This window comes from Heteronotia binoei, chromosome 6, assembly GCF_032191835.1.
Source record: "Heteronotia binoei isolate CCM8104 ecotype False Entrance Well chromosome 6, APGP_CSIRO_Hbin_v1, whole genome shotgun sequence".
Lineage (NCBI taxonomy): Eukaryota > Metazoa > Chordata > Lepidosauria > Squamata > Gekkonidae > Heteronotia > Heteronotia binoei.
In genome coordinates this window covers 4,408,836-4,435,972 of record NC_083228.1, presented here as the reverse complement: position 1 = coordinate 4,435,972, position 27,137 = coordinate 4,408,836, and the positions used below count along the sequence as shown (strand labels likewise).

General features: G+C 49.1%; 1 protein-coding gene across 1 annotated transcript in view; it reads left to right on the top strand.

Moving 5' to 3' along the window:
* GBF1 (golgi brefeldin A resistant guanine nucleotide exchange factor 1) overlaps positions 1–27,137 on the top strand; it is a 223,322-nt gene that overhangs the window by 182,711 nt on the left and 13,474 nt on the right. The window contains exons 28-33 of the mRNA XM_060240967.1: positions 14,439–14,592; positions 15,630–15,852; positions 18,335–18,489; positions 18,654–18,900; positions 20,928–21,121; positions 21,822–21,966. Coding sequence (XP_060096950.1) covers positions 14,439–14,592; positions 15,630–15,852; positions 18,335–18,489; positions 18,654–18,900; positions 20,928–21,121; positions 21,822–21,966 — 1,118 coding nt within the window. The remainder of the gene's footprint in view (positions 1–14,438; positions 14,593–15,629; positions 15,853–18,334; positions 18,490–18,653; positions 18,901–20,927; positions 21,122–21,821; positions 21,967–27,137) is intronic.

Genomic DNA, 27,137 nt, shown 5'->3' with positions numbered 1-27,137 from the left:
GTAGCACCAATTAGATAGATAGTTTTATTCCTTCAGAGCACAGGAAGCCTCTGTCACGGCTGGGGCCGGGTCAGGCAAAGTCCAGAGGCAGTCCGAGGTCTGTAGCCAGTAAGCAGGAGGGTCCGAGGCGCCAAATCCGAATCACTGTAGAAGTATCGCAGGTCTGAGGTCCAGAAGCCGAGGTCAGGGAGTCCAGAAGTCCAAAGCCAAAGTCAGGGAGTCAGGAACCAAAGTCAAGCCGGAGTGGATGCTAGAATGTCAGGGAGATGACTAGTTGCTTCCACAAAGCTTCCTCCCAAAGCCCACAGCTATATAGCCCTCTGCTGGCTGTTGCCCGTTTGGGCTAATTGCTGGCTCAGGGAGGCAGCCAGGATCCTGTTACCACTCAAGCATCCTTGCTCTTAGAAGGGCCAGAATCCTCTCAGAACTCAGGGCTCAGGGAGCGTCTTGCTTGTGAGCGTGCCGCCCTCCTCCGATCCCTGAGGTCCTGCCGGAGGCGGTCACGCACACGAGCCACCCGAGAGGGCGAGGCAGGGGGGCTGGGATCTTCTCCAGCAGGAGGCAGGGGCACTGGTGCAGGTGGCAGGGGCACAGTTTCCTCATCAGACTCAACTTCCTCTGAAGGGTCCCCAGCACCCATGACACTATCCCCCCCCCCCAGGGCCCCCCTCCGTCGAGGGACCTGGAAGGTCGGGGTGGTCGTTGTGGAACTGGTGCACCAAGTCCGGGGCATGAAGATTGTCCTCGGGCTCCCAAGACCGGTCTTCTGGGCCGTATCCCTCCCAGTCCACCAGGTACTGGAGGCCTCCACGATGGTACCGGGAGTCCAGGATCTGGCGCACCTCATATTCTTCCTCGTCATCCACCAACACTGGTGGTGGCGGCGGTGGGGAAGGAGTCCGAGCTGGGTCAGGGGGTGCAGCTGGAACAAGGAGGGAGCGATGAAACACGGGGTGAATGCGGAGGTGGGGTGGCAACTGGAGCCTGAAGGCGACGGGGTTTATTTGTTCAACGACGGGGTAGGGTCCAATGAACCGTGCATCCAGCTTGTGAGACCGACCAGGCCGGTGCAGGTAGCGAGTTGAGAGCCACACCTGATCCCCCGGCTGCACTGGAGGGCCTTCTTGCCTCTTTCGGTCCGCAGCCCGTTTATATGCCTCCTTGGCTTGCTGTAGCTGCTCTCGGAGCAAGTCTTGGCTGGCACGGAGTTCTTGCAGGTAGGCATCGACGGCGGGGACATTCGTGGGTGGTAGGATCGCTGGGAAGAACCGAGGGTGGTACCCGTAGGTTGCAGCAAACGGGGTCATTTGGGTGGATGAATGGACCGCGTTGTTGTATGCAAACTCCGCTAGGGGCAATAGAGTGGTCCAGTCATCCTGCTGGTAACAGGTGTAACAGCGGAGATATTGCTCTAGCGTGGCATTGGTGCGCTCCGTCTGGCCATCTGTCTGTGGGTGGTAGGCCGAGGACAGGTGCACTCGAGTACCCAGGCTGGAATGGAGGGCTTGCCAGAACCGAGAGGAGAACTGAGGGCCCCGATCGGAGATCAGATGGGCTGGGAGTCCATGCAGACGAAAGATGTGTTGCAGGTAAAGCTGGGCCGTCTCCTGAGCTGTGGGGAGTTTCGGGCACGGAACAAAGTGGGCCATCTTGGTAAATAGGTCGACGACCACCCAGATACAAGTCTGACCCTTGGAGCGTGGAAGTTCCGTGATGAAGTCCATCGAGATGGTATCCCAGGGTCCTGAAGATGTGGGCAAGGGCTGCAGCAACCCTGAGGGTTTGGCTGGGATGTCTTTGGCCCGTCGGCAGACGTCACAGGAGCTGACATAGCGGGCAACATCAGCGCGAACTCGTGGCCACCAGAATTCCCTTGTCAGCAAGTGGGTGGTCTTATGCTGTCCAAAGTGCCCGGCGGGTAACGAGTCGTGGGTCAGGCGTAGCACTTCTGCCCGCAAGGGCCCGGGCGGCACATAGAGGCGTTCGCGGTGTAGCAAGAGGCCGCCTCGAGTCGTGAACTCCCCTGTTGGGTCATCTTGGAGAGCCTGGAGGTGTTGCTGGACCCAGGGATCATTGGCCTGGCTAGCCCGAATGTCCTCCACGAGTGCTGGTGAAGTGGAGGTGGCTGCAAATACTGAGGGCGGCAGGATTGGAGCAGCGGGCGCGGTCTCAGTTGAGGCAGGGGCGTATTCCGGTTTCCGGGAGAGCGCGTCTGCTTTCCGGTTCTGGGTATGGGGGATGTAGGAGATCCGGAAGTCGAAGCGAGAGAAGAATAGGGACCACCGGATCTGGCGCTGGTTGAGACGGCGGGTGGTCTGGAGGTGTTCCAAGTTCCGGTGATCGGTGAGCACTTGAACAGGGTGGCGAGCCCCTTCGAGGTAATGTCGCCAAACCTCAAACGCCGCCTTGATCGCGAGCAACTCCCTCTCCCAGATGGTATAGTTCCTCTCTGCAGCAGTGAGCTGCCGCGAGTAATAGGCGCAGGGCTGTAGTGGCTGGGACGGCTCCTCGCGCTGGGACAGCACTGCTCCCAGGGCCACGTTGGAGGCATCAGCTTCCACCGTAAAGGGAAGCTGGGGGTCGGGGTATCTCAGGAGTGGCCCGGTGGCAAAGCGAGTCTTCAGGGTGGAGAAGGCGTTATCGGCCTCTGGGGACCAGTGGAAGGGTTCTTTGGGGCGGAGTAGTTGAGTCAGGGGTGTGGTCAGGGATGCGTAGGCCGGGATGAATTGCCGATAGTAGTTGGCAAAACCGAGGAACCGCTGCAGGTCTTTGCGATTCTGAGGAGCCTGCCAGGTCAGGACCGCTTCTACTTTTTTCGGGTCCATGAGGATCCCCTGCGGTGACACGATGTGCCCAAGGAACTCGACGGAGCGCAGGTCGAAGTCGCACTTCTCCAGCTTGGCGTAGAGACCATGGGCTCGTAGGCGCTGCAGGACCTGGCGGACGTGCTCGGCGTGCTGGGCAGGATTGCGGGAGTAAATTAGGATGTCATCCAGGTATATGATCGCGAAGCGGTCGAGCAGGTCCCGGAATATGTCATTCATGAACCTCTGGAAGACAGCGGGGGCATTGGTCAGTCCGAAGGGCATTACCAGGTGCTCGTACTGCCCGTATCGGGTCCCAAACGCGGTCTTCCATTCGTCTCCGGGCCGTATGCGCACCAAATTGTACGCTCCACGGAGGTCCAGCTTGGTGTAGATTTGGGCCCCCTTTAGGCGATCCAAGAGTTCAGGGATCAGTGGTAGAGGGTACCGGTCGCGGATGGTGATCTTGTTCAGGGCCCGGTAGTCATTGCACAGCCGGAGCTCCCCACTTTTCTTCTTCACGAAGAGCACTGGAGCAGATAGGGGAGAGGTTGAGGGTCGGATGAATCCGCGTTTCAGGTTCTTGTCCAGGAAGTCTCACAGAGCTGCCAACTCCGGCTCCGACATTGGGTACAGACGCCCCACCGGGAGTGGTGCCCCAGGTACCAAATCAATGGCACAGTCGTAGGGCCGGTGAGGGGGAAGCTGATCAGCTCCTGTCTCTTCAAAGACATCAGCAAAGTCCACATACTTCTGAGGGAGCTGAGGACCACCACTCGGGATGCCAGCTGCTAGAGTGGTGGGAGGAGTCAGATGGGGGCATGGGTCTCGGAAGCGTAGTTCCTGCTGGGCCCAGTCCACGATGGGGTTGTGCAGCTTCAGCCAGGAAAGGCCTAGAATCAGCGGGAAGCGAGGCATGCGGGCGACATCAAACCGCAGCTGTTCTTGGTGCTGCTGGACGTGGAAGGTGATGGGACAGGTCTCCTGGGTGACGGGGCCAGAACGGAGGAGGCGCCCGTCAATAGCCTCCACCAGCGACGGAATCCCTTTTGTCTGCACAGGGATCTGGTGCTGCTTCACAAAGGCGGCATCTATAAAACAGTGGGCCGCTCCCGAGTCCAGCATGGCATACACGAACAGCCAGCGTTCGTCAGGCAGACGGAGTTTGACTGGTAGCAGGAATGGCCCTGGGGTATCAGCCCGCTGTTCGGAGGACCCAGCTAGTCGCCCCAGGCTGGGGGGTCCACTTACGCCTGGGGCTGCCCTTTTGGCGGCGGTGGCAGCGAAGGTCCAGGTATCCGATGCTTAGCAGGGCAGCCAGAGGCATAGTGGCCTGCCGTGCCGCAGTAGAGGCACAGATTCTGCGTGCGGCGTCTGGTCTTTTCCTCTGGGGTCAGGCGGGGTCGAGCAGCTCCAAGCTGCATAGGCTCGTCCTTGGTGCTGGTACTAGCTGGGGACGGGCGAGGAGCCAGGTAGCACGGCGCAGGGAGCTGGCGCCCTCTGGTCTTGGCTTGGCGGCGACTTTCCAGGCGGCCATCGATGCGGAGGCAGAGGGTGATAAGTTCTTGGAGCGTGGGTGGCTGCTCCACCCTGGCCAGTTCATCCAGGACCTCCTCTGCCAACCCCTCAGTAAACTGGTCCATCTGGGCAGCCTCATTCCACGCCAAGTCCTGGGTCAGGAGCTTGAATTCAGTGGCATATTGAGCCACCGAGGAGTTGCCTTGTTTCAGTGCCCTGATCTTCCGGTTAGCTGTGGCTGCTTGGACTGGGTTTGAGAAAGCAGCAGACAGGTGGGCCTCAAACCCCTGGTAATCAGTCAGTAGGGGAGAGGACGCGACCAGTAAGGGTGTGGCCCATTTGGCCGCCTGCCCCTTTAACAGACTGATGACGAAACACACCTTGGTTTTGTCATTGAGGAAGTCCCGTGCTCTCAGTTCAAAGTACAGCCGACACTGTGCTAGGAAGGCAGGAAATTCTTCCACGGCACCCCCAAATCTGTCAGGTGGGGGAACTGGGCACTTGGCTGGAGCACTGGCCGCAGGTTGTTGCTGCAAGTGCACTACTGCCTGTGTTAGCTGCTGTACCTGGGCTTGGAGCGCAGCCAGTAGTTCTGTGGTTTCACTTGCTTCAGCATCCATCCTGTGGAGTGGGTGTTTGTCGGTGGAAGCAATCTGTCACGGCTGGGGCCGGGTCAGGCAAAGTCCAGAGGCAGTCCGAGGTCTGTAGCCAGTAAGCAGGAGGGTCCGAGGCGCCAAATCCGAATCACTGTAGAAGTATCGCAGGTCTGAGGTCCAGAAGCCGAGGTCAGGGAGTCCAGAAGTCCAAAGCCAAAGTCAGGGAGTCAGGAACCAAAGTCAAGCCGGAGTGGATGCTAGAATGTCAGGGAGATGACTAGTTGCTTCCACAAAGCTTCCTCCCAAAGCCCACAGCTATGTAGCCCTCTGCTGGCTGTTGCCCGTTTGGGCTAATTGCTGGCTCAGAGAGGCAGCCAGGATCCTGTTACCACTCAAGCATCCTTGCTCTTAGAAGGGCCAGAATCCTCTCAGAACTCAGGGCTCAGGGAGCGTCTTGCTTGTGAGCGTGCCGCCCTCCTCCGATCCCTGAGGTCCTGCCGGAGGCGGTCACGCACACGAGCCACCCGAGAGGGCGAGGCAGGGGGGCTGGGATCTTCTCCAGCAGGAGGCAGGGGCACTGGTGCAGGTGGCAGGGGCACAGTTTCCTCATCAGACTCAACTTCCTCTGAAGGGTCCCCAGCACCCATGACAGCCGTTGGTTTATAGGGTTTCTTGCATAGAGCCTTTAGTACCACGTTCAGATTCCAAGGGGGAGCCTATGCACTTGTGGGGAATTAAGAAGTGCTGCCTATTAACCTGTGAGTGTAAAACCAAGGACTTTCCCTTCTTCCCCCTGCTGCTTAGGCCTTTCTCTAGACCTGTCTATAACAAAGGTCACCACATGATCCACAGTGCTGTCAGCAAATCTAACCTTGTATCTACCCACTGAAACCAAAAAGACCCTCAAAGTGTTACTATATATACAATTGGTAGAGACTGTGTTGTAAAAGAGCCCCATGGTGCAGAGTGGTAAGCTGCAGTACTGGAGTCGAAGCTCTGCTCACAACCTGAGTTCGATCCTGGCAGAAGCTGGGTTCAGGTAGCTGGCTCCAGGTTGACTCAGCCTTCCATCCTTCCGAGGTCGGTAAAAGGAGTCCCCAGCTTGCTGGGGGGAAAGTGTAGATGACTGGGGAAGGCAATGGCAAACCACCCCGTAAAAAGTTTCCCATGAAAACGTTGTGAAAGCAACGTCACCCCAGAGTCAGAAACGACTGGTGCTTGCACAGGGGACTACCTTTACTTTTTTTAGAGACTCTGTGGAGGGCTAATGTAGTGTGAATCACTACTTGTTGGTAGCCAATGCTAACTAATTGTTGCCTTTCAGTCTCCAGGTAATGGGGTTACAGTTCCAGCTGCCCCCTGCACTAGCAGATCCTCCCTCCTCCTCCTCCCCAGGGAGTCTCCAGAGGGCCTTTTTAGTTTTAGCCAGAAGGGACCAATTACTGTGATCACCACTTCCTGCTCTGTAGTCCTTTGAAACAGTTTCTGGATAATCTGAAGTGGTGAGAAAGTATACAGACCAATCTTCATTTAATGGGTTTGTGCTATTGTGTTTAATTTTCCAATCTGGACAATAGTGTCAGATGACAATTGTCCTCTATAATCAGGAGGTCCGCTCCCAGGTTCCTGAATCTCTGGCACACCTGTAGGAAGACTTCTCTGTTAAGCCTTCATTCTGCTTGATCTACCATTTGTCAAACTCAGTGTCACGTTCTCAGGATGCAGGCAGGCAGTCCAACGTCAAAGTCCAGGAAGTCAAGCAGGAGCCAGGTCACCAATGCAGAATCACAAACCAGAAGTCAATGTCCAAAAGCCAAAAGGTCAGGGTGCCAAGGAAATCAAGCAGGTCAGGATCAGCAAGGAGCATGGATGCAAGCCAGAGAATAGACTTGTTGCTTCCACAAGGTTACCAGGTCCTGGGTGGGAGCTATATGGGCCTGCTCCCTGGGTGGCAGTGACTCTGCTAGAACATCAGTGTGCCTCATGTCTTCGCTCTGAAAGTTCTTTCCGGAGCCCGCTTCGAACTCTTGAAATGGGAGGAGGAGAGCTTGGAGGAGATTGATAGTCAACAGCTGACACTGGTGCCTGGAGAGTGATTGATGAGCCAGCTGCTGTTTGTTCAGCTGAGGAACTGGCTGGCAACTTTTCCAGGTCTGTTAACCCCTCCAGCTCCTCCTCGTCAGGGCTCATGACACTCAGCCAGACCACTACCAAGTTGTTTCGACAACTACATGAATAGTTTTTTGGGACTGAAGATGATTCTCTGCCCGTCAGATCAGATGCCCCATTTCCTTGTGTAAAGTCTAGAAATGAGCCAGCTCCTCCCACACACACATGTTGACTTAAGCTTTGAATATAGTTAGTCTGGACCAAAACATAATGTCCCTTCAGGATGTCCTTGAACTGGGACTTCCGGGGTTGGAAAATGCCGAGCTGAATTGCTTCTCAGAAGGGGAGCAGGCTGGAGCTTCTGTTCGGGGTAGTAGAGGGCAATTTAATGCCTACTGCCTACTTTTCTCAATCAGAGATCAGTCCAAGATATGCACAGGAAACTCTGAGGAGATTTACCTTGGGTAAAAGGGAGTCCCGGGGGGGGGGGGCTCCTTTGAGGCTTTGAGGGGTCTCCGGAGACGAGTTGCATATTCATCTTCTGCAGAAGTTTCCAGAGTAATTTAGTTGACATAAGCTCGACAGGATCCTAACCTTCTTTGAGGCTGCTAAACATCTAAAGTTATATAAGACTGGTGTTGGATCTGGATAACTGAAGAAAAAGGATGACTATCTTCATTCCGGGACTATTTAAAGTTAAACAAAATAAAATCAGAAGGTGGGAAATAGAGATTCAGAAAGTTTGGAAGAAGAAGGGGAGAAGGGGCGAAATTTGAATTTTGTAAATTTAAAAGGACAGTGCTAAAAAGTGGAAAGGAATTTATTGTTTTGTCTACTTGCGGTTTTGGTGAAAAAGCCCCATCATCACAGATTTGCAGCTCTCACAGTCAACACAGGAAATACGTCAAACATCGCGAGATCTTTTTACCAGTGAAAACGGGATTTGGTGGCAAGAAAAGCAGGAAGTGTCGGATGGAAAAGGGAAATCATTGAAGCAGCTAGCCTACTCTAGGACTATAATATCATAGAAAAACATCGGTGGCCATTGCTAGGAGGTCAAAATTTAAACAGTATTTAAAGTGTTCGGGACATTAAAAATTGGTGAAACTGACAGCGGTAACAATTATAAGGTAAATATTATTGGACATTATCGCTGATAATTATTTTAGAAGCCTTTTGAAGGAAATTTTTTTTAAAGAGAAGCAGAAAGCTGCGACCGCCATTTTGGAAAAAAATAAAAACTTTAAAAATTAATATCTGAGTCCAGGAGGCTCTGAGGACGGCAAAATTAGGCTTATTGAAAAGGGCAAGCTTTATTCTATCAAACCTGATAGTTTAAATTTAATTTGGGGAGGTCAACATTTTCAGTGTTTTTTTAAATGTCAGAGCATAAGTTAACCCATGTAAGGACTGCCTGAATGGAGAAAATGCAAGAGCAATTAGAAGCAATGGAAGCCAGCATGATGAAAGGGGTGAGACGTGATAACTGCTTCTAAAAAAGAAATTAGAAAAGACATTGAAGAGCTAAGGAAAGATATAGAAGATCTCAGAAATGAGACTGTGGTAACATCAAAGAAAGTGCAAGAGGTGGAAGAGAGAGTGAAAGTACATGATTCCACCTTACTAAAAATGCAAGAAAAGGTGGCAATTCATGACTGCAAATTGATGGAAACCCAGATACGTCTGAGAGGAGTACCTGAGGATGAAGAGACAGATTTGAAAGGATATATAATAAGAATAATTGCAGAATTTTTGGAGGAAGATCCTGAAGGAACTAGAAGCATGTATGACTATATGTATAGAGTGAACTCACTATATGCCAAGAAAAATAATCTACCAAGAGATGTGGTTATAAGATATATGACACAGATACAGAGTGTTGGACTGGATGGGCCATTGGCCTGATCCAGCATGGCTTCTCTTATGTTCTTATGAAAAAAGAAATGGTGGGAAAAGCATACAAAAAAGCATATAAAATTGACAGAAAAATTACGTGACAATGAAATGAGGTATAGATGGATAATACCTGAAGGTCTGAGTTTTGAGGTGCAAGGAAAAAGGATTACAATTACAAACACACAGGAACTGCGCAGGTTTTATGAAGAACATAAAGAATTTGCACCATGATGGATTACAAATTATTATCTTGGAATGTAAATGGACTAAATTCACCACAAAAAAGAAAGACAATGTTTTATTGGATTAAAAAGCAAAATTGTAATATTGTTTGTTTACAAGAAGTGCATATCAAACAAAAGATTACAAATTTTTATGGAATAAACAATTGGGACTAGAATTTTATTCATTGGTTGAACAGAAGAAAAGGGGAGTGGTTTTCTATATTAAACAAGAATTGGAGCTGAAATTAGTGTTTAAAGATAAAGATGGAAGATTTGTAGCGGTAGAAATAATATTAAATGCAAAAAAAAGTTGTTATTGGGACTGTATGCACCAAATGGTGCAAAGGATGCTTTTTAAAAAGACATTATACAGCAATCTGAACTGACTTATGACCAAGTTTTGATAATGGGGGACTTTAATGGAACAATTAGAAACACACTGGATAGGTCTGGGGGTAAAAAAAACAATAAGGAAAATTGCCAAAGTCTTTCTTTTAATGGGTCAAACAAGAAAATTTGGAGGATATATGGAGGAAATTTAATCCTGAAGTGCGGGACTATACCTTTATTTCAGCAAGACATAAAACTTTTTCCAGAATTGACATGTTGAGGGGCACTAAAAACTTAGGCCTTATAACAAAGAAAATAGATATTTTACCTAAAATTGGGGCTGACCATAACCCAATAATGTGGATTACAAAATTGTCTAAGAAGTTGAGAAGATGGAGATTGAATGAAGATTTACTACAGAATAAAGAAATAGTGACATCTCTAGAAAATGAAACTAAAGCTTTCTTCCAAATAAACGATAAAGAGGATATAGAATTTCAGACGGTCTGGGATGCCTATAAAGCAGTAATGAGAGGAATTTGATTACATTGAATAACAAAGATAAGAGAGCAAAAGAAAAACAGATGTTGGACATTCAAAATGAAGTAAAGAAAAAAGAAGGGGAACCAGGATGCTCGCGTTCAACCCGCGGGTGAAGTGCTTGATCTTCAACTCTCTCCACCCCCTCACCTTGGCCACGTTGGTACAGAACTCGGCCGCATACTCCCGGATCATCTTGGAGCCTTGTTGCATATCCCTCAGGGCGGCTAGTGCGCAGGTCTCTTGCAGGGGGTCCTCGTACTGGGGCAGTAGAGCTTGTAAGAAAGTGGCTACAAAGTCCAGCTCCAGGCTCATGGCCTCGTACAGGCTCACGTACCACCTCTTGGCGGCCCCCTTCAATTTCAATCCTAGATAGTCCACTCGACTAAATTCATTGGGGAAGGTGTTCCCCCAATAATGTATATAGCTATTAGCCTGGATCGTAAAATACTCCTCCTCCTCAGGATCCCCATCAAAGGTGGCTTCCAACTCCCTTCCTCAACCCCCTTCTCGAGGGGCCGGGGGTGCTGCCGGTTGCGCCCATAGCGGTGCTGTCGAGGGTCTAGCTGACGGCGGTTGCGGGACTCTTCTTGGGTCAGTCATCCCCAGGATCCAGTCGACTTGCCTGTTGAACTCCCTGGCCATCATGGTGGTCATGGCTTGCATCTCATCCTGCAACCCCTTGGCGACTTCTTCGACTTCCTTTTGGACCATCACTCGGAATTTTCAAGCAATCTTGTCTTCCTCCTCTCTCGGGCCCGGTACCTCAGGGGTCTTAGCCCCCGCGCCCAGAGGGGGGTCGGCTTCCGCGCCGGTTACTGCTGTGGCTGCTGCGGTCTCTTCCTCTCCAGGCCCGGAACCCTCGCCCCCCTTGTTAGTCATCTTCACCTGGCACAAATGCCTGGTTAGGATGGCCTCTCGACGCACCAGGGCCTTGTTCATCGTGGTGGTCAAGGTGCGTGGCTGCCACTGATGCGGGGTGACCAAGAGGTGTTGAATGTGGAGAAGGAAACCTGGTGCAGCAACTCTCCGGGCATCCAGCACGTACCACGGTGGGGTTGGTGCTCTCGCCCCTTCTTCAGGTTTTGGAAGTTCACTGCTCACTGGAATCTTTTCAGCCATTTGGTTATAAAGTTGCCAGGGTGGTTAAACTTCTTGCAAGATTACTCTCAAAATGTCAAGCATGCGGGTTCAATGACGAGTCGAAGTTGATACAAAGACTACATTTATTGATAGACCGCTACTTTTCTGTGTAACAGATTCTTGAGAGTAATACTGCCAATACATTGATACAATACTTTTAAGGCTTACTTCAAAAGGATTCCAAAGGATAGGGGTGCGGGGTAGCTCTCACACATAAACTATCATAAATGTCTACATTCTCATAGTGTTATCAGGACTTTGTCCTTGCTTTCCCCAGATGTGGCACACTCCCTTCCAGGAATGTATGGGAAGGTACTGATTACTTCTTCTCAAGTTAATTTCAGTTCTCATTACTTCTACTTTTCAAGCAATAAAGCAAGAAGGGGGAAGGGAAAGCATAACAAAGCTAACCAAGCTGGGTCCTCCATGATACTTCATAGACCAGAGTTAGGCAGGACCCTATAACAATCAGTCACCAATGGAATTTTATCATGCTTGACAATTTCCTCCAGTGGGAGAGAGATCTGTTATCTGAAGTTCAGTTGTGATACCAGGAGATCTTCAGGCTCTACTTGGAGGTTGGCTAAACAGCTGATAGGTTCATTCACTGCTTGAAGTCTCAATTTCTTGGACGCTTCTGGTATGATATATAAAACTTAGCAAAAAATTAGAATTTTAACTTCATGTTTCACAGGTTGTTCCCATTCAGCATTTATCACTGAGTAAAACCCAGCTTGTAACAGAACCAAGGTGGATTTCATCCTTGTGAAATTCAGCACCCTCATCTATTCTCCCATTCAGCATTCATCACTGAGTAAAACCCAGCTTGTAACAGAACCAAGGTGGATTTCATCCTTGTGAAATTCAGCATCCTCATCTATTCTCCCCTTCAGGGGATAAGAGAGTTCCAGGGTTGCTGAGACTTTCAGTAATAGTCTAATAGACAGCTTCTGGGGAAACAGCTTGACTAGGGGAATAGGTACAATCTCTGCCTGCGGTCTCAGTGATGAAGGGGCCATGTGGTAGGCCGCCACAGCAGAGAAAAATGTACCAGAGAGGCTTGGGTACCTAAGTACCTTCTTGTCTGGTCCCTGGTCACCTCTTTCTTCACAGAAGAGGAGGCCGTGGACTCAGAATCCCCTTCTTGATCACTCAACTGAGGATTGTGATCCCAGGGGGGGGGGGTGGAATAGTCTGTTTTGTTTAATTTATTTAAAAGAAAAGTTAAAATGGTTAAAGGATTTACCAATACTGTCGCCTCTGCCCTGTTTCTTGGGCTTAAAGTGTCTGTCCTATCTTAACGCCCTTTACAAAAAGTTCTCTACAATCCTCCCAGATTTCAGCCTACAGCCATTAAGTTTGGCTTTGGCATCTTCCCCTGAAAGATCCATGTTTTGACTCTCAGAGTGAGTGTTATCATTGAATGAAGGGGAATTTGGCAGTTAGAATTCAGATGTTGAGTCCTCCATGTCAAATTCCTGGTCTGCCACTGAAAGTGAAAGTAGTCCCTCAGTGTATTCTTAGTTAATTCCTCTAGGGCCCAGGGTCTGGTTCAGTATAAGGCAGCTCCTAAGATGGTCTCTCTTCCCACCCTTTCCCCCTACCTGAAGGCCTGCTAGCCTGAGGGGAACAAAGGGGTCTTACTACCCAGGGAAAAACAAATCTCTGACTTCTGACCACACCTTGGGGGGGAGGGGCAGTATTTTTCCAGGCCATTTGGCCACCAGGCTCCCTTTACAAATGAGTAAAACGGGGGCCACGGCAGAAGGCCAAGGGAAACGCTGGATAGGTGTGCAGGGCACCAACCCTACCTTCCTCGCAAGGGGCAACCAGCTTGGACCTCCACTAGCTCCAAAGGGGAGAGCCAGCTTGGCGTAATGGCTAAGTGCGTGGACTCTTATCTGGGAAAACTGGGTTTGATTCCCCACTCCTCCACTTGTACCTGCTGGAATGGCCTTGGGTCAGCCATAGCTCTCGCAGAGGTTGTCCTTGAAACCTCTCTCAGCCCCACCGACCTCACAGGGTGTCTGTTGTGGGGGGAAGAAGATAAAGGAGATTGTGAGCCGCTCTGAGATTTGGAGTGGAGGGTAGGATATAAATCCAATATCTTCTTGTCTTCTTCTTCGAAGAGATCATCCATGCTAGGAGCTAAGAGGCCCTCGGTCTTCTGGGTTAGCACCTGGGCAACACAGCTCCAGAAACTGCTGCTGACTCTAGCACTACCCCCTGCATCCCGCAAGTGTAGAATCTCTAAGGGACTGGCCGGGAGGCACAGCAGCAAGGGGAGCAGGAGTCAGCGAAGCTTGAGACTGCCCAGCAGCCAGCCTGCAGTCTCAGTGATGAAGGGACCATGTGGCCGGTCACTGCAGCAGAGAAAAATGTACCAGGGAGGCTTGGCTACCTAGGGACCTTCCTGTCTGGTTCCCTGGTCACCTCAACTTCTTTCTTCCTATCAGGCACTTTGAGCTCAAGCTGACACGTCCTGCTTCGAGGGCAGGGCCAGGAGATAAGTCCCTCCCCTCCAGGATCAAATCTAAGCCGACCCTGCCCTTGGAGAGGAGGAGCTAAGGACTGACTCACTCCCAGGACCAGCAGCTCAGTGGAGGTTGCCGGTTCCTGCCCGCCTTCCTGTGTGGTCCTGGGAGGGGAGTGAGAACTTGGGCTCCTTGCAGGAATTGCTTCCACGGTACCCCTTGTGTAGTCCCATCCTTGCAACACCAGTGCAAATGTCCATACAGCTGTCCGTTTCTGACACATGGAAACCCACACCTCGGTACGTTGTCCTATCTCACAGTTTGAAAATGCAGGGGCTTGATCTGTTTAAAGTTTGAGGGTAAATGTACGGGCTGACTAAAAAAGAAAATAAAAGATGAATACTTGGGATCTTGGAGGAAGTCAGAACCAAGTTTGATTCCCCACTCCTCCTCCTCCTCCTCCTCCATATGAAGCCTGCTGGGTGACCTTGGGCCAGTTACAGTTCTCTCAGTGCTCTCTCAGCCCCACCTACCACACAAGGTATCTGTTGTGGGGAGAGGAAGGGAAGCCGATTGTGAGCCGCTTTGAAACTCCCTATGGTAGAGAAAAGTGGGATATAAAAATGAACTCCTCCTCCTCCTCCTACTTCACTAGTGAATCCAAGGCAGTTTCAGCCCCAGTTGTTGGATGGTTTTGGTCTCCATGTAGTGCGGGTCCGTGAGAGTAAGCAGAAGAGTTTGCACACTTCCCAGCCAGTTCACAGGCATATGACTGCAGTGCCTCTCCTTCCTCTCTCTCCCCAGGGACCGGGTGGCGTTCGTGTGGCAGGCTGTGCGCGATCACCTCTACCATTTGTGTGTGAATGCCGTGGAATACTGCTTCCTCGTGGAGAGAGCCGTAGTGGGGCTTCTGCGTCTGGCCATCCGATTGCTCCGTAGGGAAGAGATCAGTGCCCAGGTAAAGGGGGCGGGGGCTGCTGTGGTATGTCTGGCATATTGTCTTTGCTGGCTTGCGTCTCCTAGCACAGATTAACTATCCTGTAGACTGGGGTGGCCAAACTGTGGCTTGGGAGCCACATGTGGCTCTTTCACACTTATTGTGTGGCTCTCGAAGCCCCCAACACCCCATCAGCCAGCTTAGAGAAGGCATTTGTCTCTTTAAATCACTTCTCGAAGCCAAGACAGCCAGCGACTTGGAGAATGCATTTCACGTTGCTTTCTTTCCACCTCTCTCTCCCCCATCTATTTGCCTTCCTTCCTTCCTTCCTTCTTTCCTTTCTTCCTTCCTTGCAACTCCCAAACATCGGACATTCTTGTCTTGCGGCTCTCAAGCATCTGATGTTTATTCTATGTGGCTCTTCTGTTAAGCGAGTTTGTTTATGTTAAGCAGGTTTGCTGTAGACTGTGGAAAGGAAGGTGAGAAATTAGGTATTCGTGAGATGCTGTCAGAGTTTTCCTGAGTGCTTTGATTTCGTTTAGAACAGCAAGGATCTGATGTTCGGCTCTTTCAGTTTGGAGTTATGAACCGTTCAAAGAAAATGTGCGGCCTTTAAGCTGCCTGTTTCTTGCTGTATCCAAGGCAACCAAAGCAATGTATATTCCCTCTGCAGCCTTCATGTTAGTGATTGCAAAGTTAAAGTGAGACCAATTTCACACTAGACCACTTATCCTGTCTTAGCTGTGTCCCCAAACTGGCATTCTACGCTAGAAAAGTAGAATCAGAGAAACCAACTCTATATGACTCTATGATTTTAGTGTAGAATGTCAGCTTGGGGACAGAGTTAAGCCAGGATTAAAGGTCTAGTGCAAAATTGGTGTGAGATATCTCTGTAAACACAGGAGAAGACCACTTTGCTGGTCTAATCACAGGGCAAGAAATGAAGAAGTCTGTTCTCTTGTCCTGAGAGGGGAGTGCTGTCGTGAGAGTGCACAGCTGGTGTCAGAATCCCGCCTCCCCCTGGAACTCCCTCCTGTGTGTTTCGTTTCCTGTCGCAGGTGTTGCTCTCCTTGCGCATCTTGCTGATGATGAAGCCCAGTCTGCTGAGCAGAGTCAGCCACCAGGTGGCGTTCGGCCTCCATGAGCTCCTCAAGACCAACGCGGCCAACATCCACTCGGGAGACGACTGGTACACCCTCTTCACGCTCCTGGAATGTATTGGGTCAGGAGTGAAACCCCCCCCAGCTCTGCAGGTGACAGCAAGAACAGAGAGCGACACAGGTGAGGCTGCTGGTTTCTGCGACTGGGAAGCCTGATGCAGCAGTCCCTTTGGTTAGCAGTGGTTGTCTCTGGTCCTGCTGGATTGAGAGCCAGCACTTGCTCTTGGGTGGCCTTTGCTGGTGACGCCTTGAGGTGCAGGTGGGAAATCAGCAGACTTCAGGGGAAGGAGCTGACAAAGGTGATGTTTTCAGGACACCTACGAAATGGCAAGCTCTTCCTCCCCCCCCCTTAATTTTGGTGCTTTTGTGTGCGTGGGGGGAGATGCTGGATTTTAGCAGCCAGAAAAACCACAAATCAGAATTGGACTTGCTCTGCAGGAAGGCCATCTCCTCCAGCCCAAATGGCAGCAGAACCATCCAAGTGCTGCTGCAGGCCCCTGTTCCCTCTCAGCTCACAGTTCTTTAGCCTCTGGCTCACACATTTTTGTCTTAGCTCAGGAAAAATGGCCCCAGAGCAAAAGAACATATGCAGCAGCTCACAAAGTAGACTTTGTGCTCACGAGACCCCACAGCTTAGAGGGAGCATTGATCCAGCAGACTCAAGGGTGTGTGCCCCAAGCAGAATTCTGGCCCAAGTCCAGAAGGGGAGTCAAACCATGAACTTCGTGGACTGTAGGCAGTGTTCTCTCTAAGCTGAGTTAGCATGAGCTAACTCACAATTTTTAGCTTCCAGCTCACATCTTTTTGTCTTAACTCAGGAAAAATGACCTCAGAGCACACTAATTTATGCAGTAGCTCACAACTTTAGTGCCAGTAGCTCAAGAGTAGAATTTTTGCTCACACGACTCTGCAGCTTAGAGGGAACATTGGGAACACTGATGGACAAAATATTCCAGGAAGGGGGATCCATGGCTACTCCCAGTTGTCATTTCGGAGTTGACGGCAAACATTGCTTAAAGCCACAGGAAAATGTCTGGCCTCTATCCCGATGCATTGCTTCCCTCTTCCATTCCATTTTCAGCAGGGTCTGCTTCTGGGTGCTTGTACCTGTAGCTGCAGGGGAAAAGCTGCCAGTTGTCTTCTGTTTCAAAAACATTGTCCAGCCATTCCTCCCATCACACTTAAGGTTGATTGCTCTGTGTTAGTCTGTCATGGCTACAGAGTGGAGGGGGGGTCTTGGGGGGGGTTCTTTATTTCACTGTAAGCTTTTGTGGACTGGGCTCCAGTCTGTGGTGGCAGCTTGGAGAGCCAGTTTGGTGTAGTAGTTAAGTGTGCAGACTCTTATCTGGGAGAACCGGGTTTGATTCCCCACCCCTCCACTTGCACCTGCTAGCCATAGCTCTGGCAGAGGTTGTCCTTGAAAGGGCAGCTGCTGTGAGAGCCCTCTCCAGCCCCACCCACCTCACAGGGCGTCTGTAGTGGGGGAGGAAGGTAAAGGAGATTGTGAGCCGCTCTGAGACTCTTTGGAGTGGAGGGCGGGATATAAATCCAATATCATCATCATCTTCTTCTGAGCAGCTCTCATACACTCAGCCTTTTTGGTGTTAATCAAATAAGGTATTTATTGGAAGAAACGTATGGTCACACCAAAAGACGTTTCTTGTTAGAACTGTCCGCATCAGGTAGGGTCAGATATTTACACACAATGCAGGCTGTTCATAATGCCAGCAGGTCTAGGCGCACAAAGGAAAAAGCAGCAAAATCATTTGAAATATTGTTCACCTACATCCCCCCCCCACACACACACAATGGCTAGGGGTCTTTTTACTAAAAGCGGAACTCAGAGCTCTTCTCCCAGTCGTTCTTCTCTGATAAGCTCCAAAGTCAGAGAAGAGGGAGGCGGCGGTTCTCTTGTGAACCTTTGGGCCCTGTAGGCCATCCTTAAGATTATGAGTGTTACACAGCCAGCAAAGCAAACTCGGATCACCTGTGTCTAAAATCAGATTGTATAAATGGGAGTCTAATTAATTGGCAAGAAACCCTTCTGACGTGATAAAATAATTTGTCTTGAAGATGCTGTAAAGCAGGGATGTCAAACATGTGCTAATGTTTTAAGTTTTTAAAAAATCTTTAATTGTGTTTGTGTCCTTTATAAAGTTTGTATCTCTGCTACCTAATCTTAAATAAGTACACACCCGGCCTGGCCCAGCATGGCTCGACCTGACAAGGTCTCTTTTATGTCAGATTTGGCCCTCATAACAAAATGAGTTCGACACCCCTGACTTAGAGTCTCCATGAAGACGAACTATAAGTTGGCTGAGCCTGGGTTCTTCCTTTGGTATGGCTAAGTCAAGTTTGAAAATTGCATGTATTTTGGGGGGAAAGGATAGCAGACATGAGCACCTGTCCTGTTACCAAAACACAACCAATGCAAACTAAGAGGGAAAAGTTGCTGCAGCCATTCTATTCCAGTCTTGGCTAGTCTTGCACACGGTGGAAAGCTGCGTATAACACCTCCCCCTCTCTCATTGTGAATTGCCATGCTATCTTAGGCATTTGCTTGCATGTGTTCTTGTCTCTTTATCTCACTCTATTTGTTGAAGGGGCTCAGTCAGACAGTGAGATCTACCACCCAAATGAATCCAGCCTAGATCGGGGCTACACTTCTGATTCCGAAGTTTATGCTGATCACAGCAAGCAAGGCAAAATGCATCGTTCTGTGACAGACGTAGACGTGGTGAACAGTGGCTGGCTCGTGGTGAGTCATCCTGAGGGCTGCCGAAAGTGCTCCTGCGCCCCTCGTGTCCTGTAGGCTGGGGGCGTGGGCAGAGGGGACCCGGAGCATAGAGGCTGGCTGTGGGGCATGCAGTGCTTTTTGTGGCCCAGGATGCTCGTCAAGGCTGTGTGCTCTCTGCCCCACAGGTCGGAAAGGATGACCTGGACAGTCCAAAAGCCGTCCCAGAACCCCCCAAGCTGGGTATCTCCCCCCTGGTGAATCAGTACAGTCTGACTGTGGGGCTGGATCTGGGCCCACATAACACCAAGTCCCTGATGAAGTGTGTGGAGTCCTTGTCATTCATTGTGCGAGATGCTGCCCACGTCACACCGGAGAACTTTGAGCTTTGTGTCAAAACCATCCGCATCTTTGTGGAGGCCAGTCTAAACGGAGGTGAGTGAGGATGGCTGTGAGCCTCAGATTCTTGTCCCTTGACTCACACACAGACGCATTGCTTAAGGCCTGCTCTGGGCCTCTTTCTACAGTAGTTATGGAAGGAAATGGCTAAACAGCTGTCTGTTTCGCAGTTGTCCTCACACTTTGGCAGGAAAAGTGTCCTAGTTCATTTGTTTCCAAAGCTGCCTGCCTGTCCGCCCTCTGGGCCATGACAGAGCTGTGGTTCTGGCAGATGTTGTGAATGCACCTGGACTAAATACTAATACCTTCAACATACTGAAATCAGCAGAGTGGGGCATGGAGATAGAAAGCAAATTTCCCTGTAAATGTATGCGACATGCCAGATCTGCAGAGAAATCATAAAACTTAAAAGGGGGTGCAGTTTAAAAAGACCAGCTCTTCTCTGGCCTGCGATTGGGGGAGGGCAGGAGCCACTGAGGTCCCCTGCATGAGGGGGGAGAGAGAGGGGGAGCACTCAGGAAATTCATCTCTCTGAAATAAAAAGCAGGGAAGAGCTCTTTTCTAGTAAGGTGGGTTGTAGGGAGGGGGAACTGGCATTTTTGTCTGCAGAAATCATCTAATGATTGTGACCTCTTTGTTAAGGGCTGGTTGCCTGCATAAATTTGTCCCGTCCCCTTTCTGATGAGAGAAATCTTGCAGTACGGTTTGTGCATAACAGCCTTACCCAGGCCTCTGATTTGTGGGAGCTCACAGGAGTGCAGCTCCTGAACCTTTTTGAGGGTTCCCCCTCCTCCTCCCTACTTTGTCCATTGAATAGTAGGTGCAGCTGCATAACAATCCCTGGATGAGCTCCACCACCTATTTTTCTACAAACTGACCCCTGGCCTTACCTAAATCCAGGTGGGCAGCCCTGTTGGTCTGAAGCAGTAGAACAAAGTCCAGTCGCACCTTTAAGACCAGCAACGTTTTCTACAGAATGTCAGCTTTCGTCTGCATGCAGACTTCTTCAGACGAGGGGATGAAGTACAGTGAGCAGAGCTACTTACAGCTGGTAGGCAGTGGTTTAGAATGCAAAGTGCTATAAAGTTAGAATCCAGTGGCAAAATAGTGAAGTTAACAAATTGAAAGAACATTTGGTCTGTGTCAAGCATGTTCATTTCTTGACCATTTTTTTACTGTGCAGAGAGCATGTCACCAGGCCTGCTCTCCTCCATTATTTACAACCCAGAGGGCACGTAGCAAAGCCATCTGGCCCTGGGATGTTTATGGTATAGGCTAGCAGTTGGTACCTCAAGATATCCTCCCCCTGGTTTCACACAGACAACTCTTATCTGTTCAGAGAGCAGTGTGAGAATGTTGCTGATGTTCTTCAATGGCCTAGAATGCTTTAGTAGTAAATAGATAGTTGCTTAGTAACCTTTGAACCCGTGACTCAAGCATGCATCTGTATTGTAACCTTTGATGATATCCTATATAGCAACTTTGTAACCCTTGGTACTCCATTACTCCCAAGGCTTGTGTCCTTGGTGGAGCGCCTGAGTTTCCTGAAATAAAAGATCTTTATTCAAAACAAAAGGACTCTGTTATTGGGAAATATCGGTGCCTGACAGTCTGGATAGCATTTGCGTGGGAAACCAATTAACCACTTTGCGTTCTAAACCACTGCCTACCAGCTATAAGTAGCTCTGCTCGCTGTACCCCATTCCTTGTCTGAAGAAGTCTGCAAGTAGACAAAAGCTGACGTTCTGATGAAAACTTTGCTGGTCTTAAAGGAGCGACTGGACTCAGTCTTCCCTAAACTGTGTGACTTACCAGCTCTTCTGGTGGGCTGCTTTGGCATGGCATGACGGCATCATGGCAGTTTGCTCCTGCCTGTTCCGTTTGGAGTGACTGCAAAATCAGGAGCAGCAAGTGAGGACTTCTTTTTGGTGCCTGCCTTTTCTTCTCTCCACCTGGCCCTTGGAATGAAAGGCAGACATTCCCGACGCCCTTCCTCATTCCCTTTCAGCAGCAGCTTGCCAAGGTCTGCTCAGGGGTGCCCTTTTGACATTTGTTGTGTTTAGGATGCAAGTCCCAGGAGAAGCGGGGGAAGAGCCATAAGTATGACCCCAAAACAGCCCGTTTCAAGAAGAAAGCCAAGGAGAGGCCCTTGAGGGGCTTCAGCCAGCACCAGCACCGCTCGCTCAGTGAGGAAGAGGAGGAGGATGAAAGCATCCCTGCCAGCTATCACACTGTGTCTTTACAGGTTAGTCAGGACGTAAGTATAGCCTGGATTTCTTCCTCTCCTTCCCTGCTGTCCTTCAGAAAACATCTTGGGGTTACAGGACAATGGTAGGTGTTGGTCATGAAACAGGAAACCCAAGTCTCCGTGTAGTCCTGGAGCTTCATTATCACTTGCCATTCAGCAGTCTCTCTAATCCCCCTTTGAAATTCCTTTGTAAGAGAATGGCTACTCTTGAGGTCAGCAACTGAATCTCCTAGAAGGTTAAATGTTCTCCCACTGGTTCTTGAATGTTTTGTTTTTTAATGTCAAACTTAGGCCCACTTATTCTTTGCATCCTCCTGGACTGAATCCTCCTGGACCAAATGGAGACCTGGGTTTCCTGTCTCATTACCAATGCTGGTATCTCCGCACCTACTATCCCTCTGCATATCACACCTAACCCAATCAAGCCTGCTATTGCCATTTAACATCTGAACCCACCTTCATAAAGTTTATATCTCTGGTACTTCACGTTACATTTTATGACACACATGACCCAGCCTGACAAAGGAATATTTATGTCAGATCCATCCCTTATAACAAATGAGTTTGAATTGCTTTTGCCATATCCAAGGTGAATGATTTCTTCTCCTCTCCCTTCCTCTCTTCCTCAGTTCTGAGCATTGTTTGGTTAGTGTGTGACTGGTGGGGGGGCACAGGTGGCTCACTGTCTGCCTGACCTGTTTACCTGCAGCTGCTGGACCTCATGCACACACTGCACACCCGAGCGGCCAACATCTACAACTCTTGGGCCGAGGAGCAGCACCACCTACAAGGGAAGAAAATTGAAGCAGACTCTCAGACCTTGTGGGCCAGCTGCTGGTGCCCACTCCTGCAAGGTAACAACACCAGGGGGGCAACCTTCACCTGCCAGGAGGCTTCAGAGCAAAACGGGGGGTGGCTGCAGACTCGGACCAAGGTTGCAGTCAGGCACCGCGGAAGTGGCGAGATGAGGAGCCAGGTGCTGCGTGAGGTGAGCAGCCAGGTGCTGCGTGAGGTGAGGAGCTAGTCATATCCAGGCACTTCCAGGGGGTGTTTCCAATCAGTTCCAGTCACTTGTTCAAACTTGTTGCTAGAAAGTGGTTGTGGAGAGCCTTGCTCTTCCCATCTCCTTTGATGCCATGACAGCCTTTCTCCAGCGGTCCAGGCAGTGGGAAAGTTCCTCCTCATCCTCCTACCTTGAAATCGACCCGGGAGGGGAGTGGCCTTCTTCCCTGGAACCACCCCAGTCTATCCAGCCCTGCTGCTAAAGCAGAACATGCTCCAGTGCCGCTCCGGAGAACGCAGTGGTCCAGGGTGACAGAGAAGAGAAGGCTCTCTTTGCCTCGCTGCCTTGAGTCATGACCAGCGGCAAACAGTGACGGAAGCTGCCAGCTCTGGGGAATCCCCCACAAGGGCAGCTGCAGCCATAGAAGCCCCCTTGCCTCAGCCTCGCTGGAGTGGTCGGGTGTGAGAGGGTTGGTGGGAGGGGCTGGGAGGGGTGTTGTATCCAGACCCTGGAGGACCCATTGGAGGGGAATGCTGGGATCCTGCATCGACCCTGGGTGGTGGTAAGCAGACCACAATGGAGGGTCTAAGAAGAGGTCCATGCCCCGTCTCTCTGCTGGAGTTTTAGAGAATTGGTGTTTATCTTGAACCTATTTTGATTAGAGGAGCTATGGATTGTTTCTAACAGTTCTTGGCAACTATCAGCATTGTGTACCCCAGCTGGATGGTTTTACTCTCTGGAATAGCCATAAATCACGAGTTCTTTTAAGAGCCAGGAGAAAAAGCAGAGGAGGGTGAAGTCCGATCAACACACTCTAGAAAAGTCTACAAAGCAACTGAAAATGGATGACTTTATTTTTGCTAAGAGTAATGGAAGTGACTTTTCAGCTTTCTACTCCTCAAACAGATACAAAGTGTTGGGGAAAAGTCTCAATTTCTGCTAGAGAAGCAGGGGTGGGATATGTGGTGGACTTGTGAAAAAGCGAAGGAGTACTGGAACATGATACAACAAGAAATCTCCAAAATTTTGGGTTATGATTTCAAGAAAATCGCAGAGACTTTTCTGCTTGGATTACAATTAGAAAAATTTCCAAAGGAAGACAGGACTTTAATTTGGTACTTGCTCTCAGCTGCGAGGACATTGTATGCGCAGCGTTGGAAACAAGGAAAAATACCAGAGAAATGGGATTGGGTTGTGAAAGTTTTATCGTGGAGTGAAATGGACAAATTAACTAAAACCTTAAAAGACTATGACTTAGACTTATTCAAAAAGGAGTGGAAGAAATTCAAAGGATATATGGAGAAAGAGTGGAACATAAAAAGATATTGGACAATTTTTTAGTATTAACTAAAAGTATTATTTTTTGATAGATTAGTGGTACCTTTAGAATTGAATTTAAAGTTATAACTTCGGGGAAGTCAATATTGGAGGGAGGGGGTGAAATATCATATGGTTTAGTGTAAGAAAAAGATAATTAAATATTGTAACCATGTGTTATTAATAAATTGTTAAAACAGAGAAGCAGTGGTGGGATTCACCCAACATCCTCCCCCACAACTCTTCTAATTTGTTGGGGGAAGATGAACTAATGCGGACCTGTGACAGCAGGAAATGCAGATGGGATATGAATGTAGTTCAACTGGAAGATTTTTTTTTGCTGGAGTTTGTTAGAGTTTATTAACTTCTAAAACCATTATTAAAATCGTCCAGCAGTTAAACCACATCTCAGAAAAGTAGATAAAATCAAGCTGGCTACAATAACAACTTTGTTAACAATTGCAAGAATAGAGATTGCTAAGAAGTGGAAACATAGGGGCCTTCAGTACGCAATTGGTATGACTCTATTTGGAAACATTTTATGTTGGATAAAATGGATTATTCTACAGATATTCACAGTTTTGAAGTTTATTGTAAAAATTTTCAAGCACTCTGATTTCCTGTTAAATTCTTGCAAGATAAGGAAATGGTTTCTTCTGATATACATTATCAAGAGCTATTGAATTTTTAGACTTAAGGAACTCTGTAGAAAAGGATACGTCCTGGACTTTTCTCTATGTGTTGTACTTGCTTATGGATATTCATATTGATTTGTGGTTTAGTTAATTTTTTACAAAAAATAAACCACATCTCTGCTCGGCTTAAACAGCTCGTTCGTGATTTTAGAGCTATTGCTGAGGAGACTCTGACTTGCAAAACAGGACTCCGTGCAATTGAGAAAAGACTGTAGCTCAGAAGTCACATTCTGCAGGACGATCAGCAATGGAGGAGGAGGAACCCGGTTGGAATCCAGTCATGGGTTGGCAGGTGCCCTTCACCAAATAATCAGCTTGCATCACATGCTGCAGAGCCTTGTTTGAATTGTGACCACTGGCAAAATAAGTGTCCTGTTATATAGTCCATCACTCAGCTTTTGAGAGCAGAGCCACACCTTGCTGATGCGATTAGGGTGGAACCACTCTAGAGTATGCTGCCGGGGCGAGGTTGCGCCTCACTTTCTCTCAACCGACCGTGCCTATGAGGATACACAAATCCCTCTCATCATTTAAAACTGTTACAAGGGTTTTTGCTGATGAAGTTATTCACCCACTTATATCGCATAAAAGTAAAGGAATGGCTGGTGGCCTTGAAAGGGGAGTAACTACTTTCAAAAGATTAGAAGAAACAACTGTAAAAAAAGTTACTGTCTCATCCCCCAAAACCATTTAACTAATGGGACCAAAAAGGAACGGGTAAGATTAGACTCTGCCAGTAAGCAGAAGAATAGCTTCCAGGAGACCTCCCTCTAAGAGAAGCGGAGTTGCCTTCGTGCACCTTCCAGAGCGATTCTGCCACAGTTGCCAGGAGGCAGGAGACTGCTAATAACACCCTAGAAGATGGAAAGAAATCCCTGGAGAATCTGTGCTATAAGGCTGAATTTTTGAACACGTTTCTCCCTAGCAAATTAAATAAAGATGTCCAAGTGACGACACAAGCCCAAACTCCATGCAAAAGAAAATGCAATCTGCATATAGGACCTTTAGACAGAGACAGAGCTATACAAATCCCAGAAGATGTGGGGACCAGTGTCACCGCTTATTCCAGAGTAACAGTGAGAGAAGGAAATGCCTGCAGAAGGGGGAAATCCTCTGATAGGAGGTGCAATGAGAAGCTGCATCTTAATCTTACACCTGACATGGAATCAACTCCCAATAATATTTCTGTCATTTGCATCTCTTCTCAAGCTGATTCAGTAAGATCAGGAGAGGAGGACCCTGATGCTGCCTTGAATGAGAATCCTGTTGCAGGAGGAAGCCTTCAAACTCATGGGATGACAGCATCGCCAGCACCAGGTATCACAACTGAGACACAGCTGGCAAGTCTTGAAAACTGACTACTTTAAAAAAAAAATTCTCCGAACATAGCCGGCTGGACCTCCCAGGTTTCCTCCCCCAGAGTGCAAGAGTTTATTAACAGCTATGATCTAATTCTACTCCAAGCAACCTGGTGTGGAAAACACATAAACTTTGTCAGCCCTTGCAGTCCCTAGTTCTAAAGGTGGCGGAAGACCCCAGGGGGCTCGTTTTATTTCTTCATCTCTTAGATGCTGTAGTTTAAAGCTGATTTGAGTCTCAAATTACCTTTTGGCCACCAAACTTGACCTGGAGAGTCACTTGCTAATATTGCAATGTGCCCCCATACCTAACTATTAGGGAATGTTCAGCTTTATGGAAGGACTGAGAAAAAAAACAAAATACCTTCGTTACTACGAGACTACCTTAATACCCTTTTTTTGTTAACTGGTGACATGAATGCCCGCATAGGAAACTGTAATGAGGCCATACTTATTTCTCTGTATAAGGCAGATGCTGATGATTTAGATCTTCAAGGGGGACTTCCAGGTCCTCCACCCAGGCTAAGGATCTCTTGTGGTCGTCCATGGAGACAATGGGGCTCTCTATTTATATTGACTCCTGTGCATCAAGCAGGCCACATGCTGGATCTGATGGCTATAGTCAGACCACTTTGGCCTGAACGTCCAGTTGGGTGCACCAAATCCTCCCTGTTTAAGCAGCGAGCGTATTTATACTTGTCCATGGAGCCAAATTTATTCATTTATTTGGCTCAGCAGGCGAGCATAAATATGGACCCTAATGGACCCTATGCAGCTTCAGGATGCTCTGCGGGATCCTTTGCCCCCTGGCGATTTGTTGGATGAGCTGGTGAAGGACTGGTATTCCCATCGCTCCAAAGCCATTGACAATATCATTCCCCAGCGCCCTCTCCGCCCTCATGCCAAAGCAGCTCCATGGTATAACCCAGTATTGCGGAGGATGAAATGAGAGCTGAGACAGCTAGAGCGAGTATGACAAAGTGACAGGAACATCTTAAAGATTGTTTATGAAGGTCTATGAGACGGCAATGAAGGCTGCTAAGAGAGCTTTCTATGCTGCCTCCATTACGTCCACAAAGTCACACCCAGTCCAACTGTTTAGGATGATTCAGATGCTAACTGCATTGCCTGAGAGCAAACAAAGCAATAGAGAATTGGATATTGGCTGAGAGGCTTTTGCAGCCTATTTTGCGGATAAAGTCTTCTCACTCCCCCAGGACCTCCCTACTACTGTTGCTACTGGGATTTTAAATTTTAATTTAATTTGCCATTTATACCCCGCCCTATCCCGCAAAGCCTCTTGCACGTCTTCTACTCCAATATTGAACCACTTCAGCCAACTCTCTCCAGCGGATGTCGACAGAGTTCTTGCAGCTGTAAGGCTGACTGCTTGCCTTGTTGGACCCATGCCCCTCCTGGCTGATAAAAGCCTGTGGGGATGGTATTCGGATCCTCCTGGGTGAAATCATCAACTTGTCCCTTTCTTTGGGGACCTTCCCCAGTGGGGTTGAAGGAGGCCATGGTTCATCCACTCTTGAAGAAACCAACATTGGACCCGACGATCCTCACCAACCACCGCCCAGTTTCTAACCTTCCGTTTCTGGGTAAGGTAGTTGAGAGAACAGTGGCTGAGCAGCTCCAGACATTTCTGG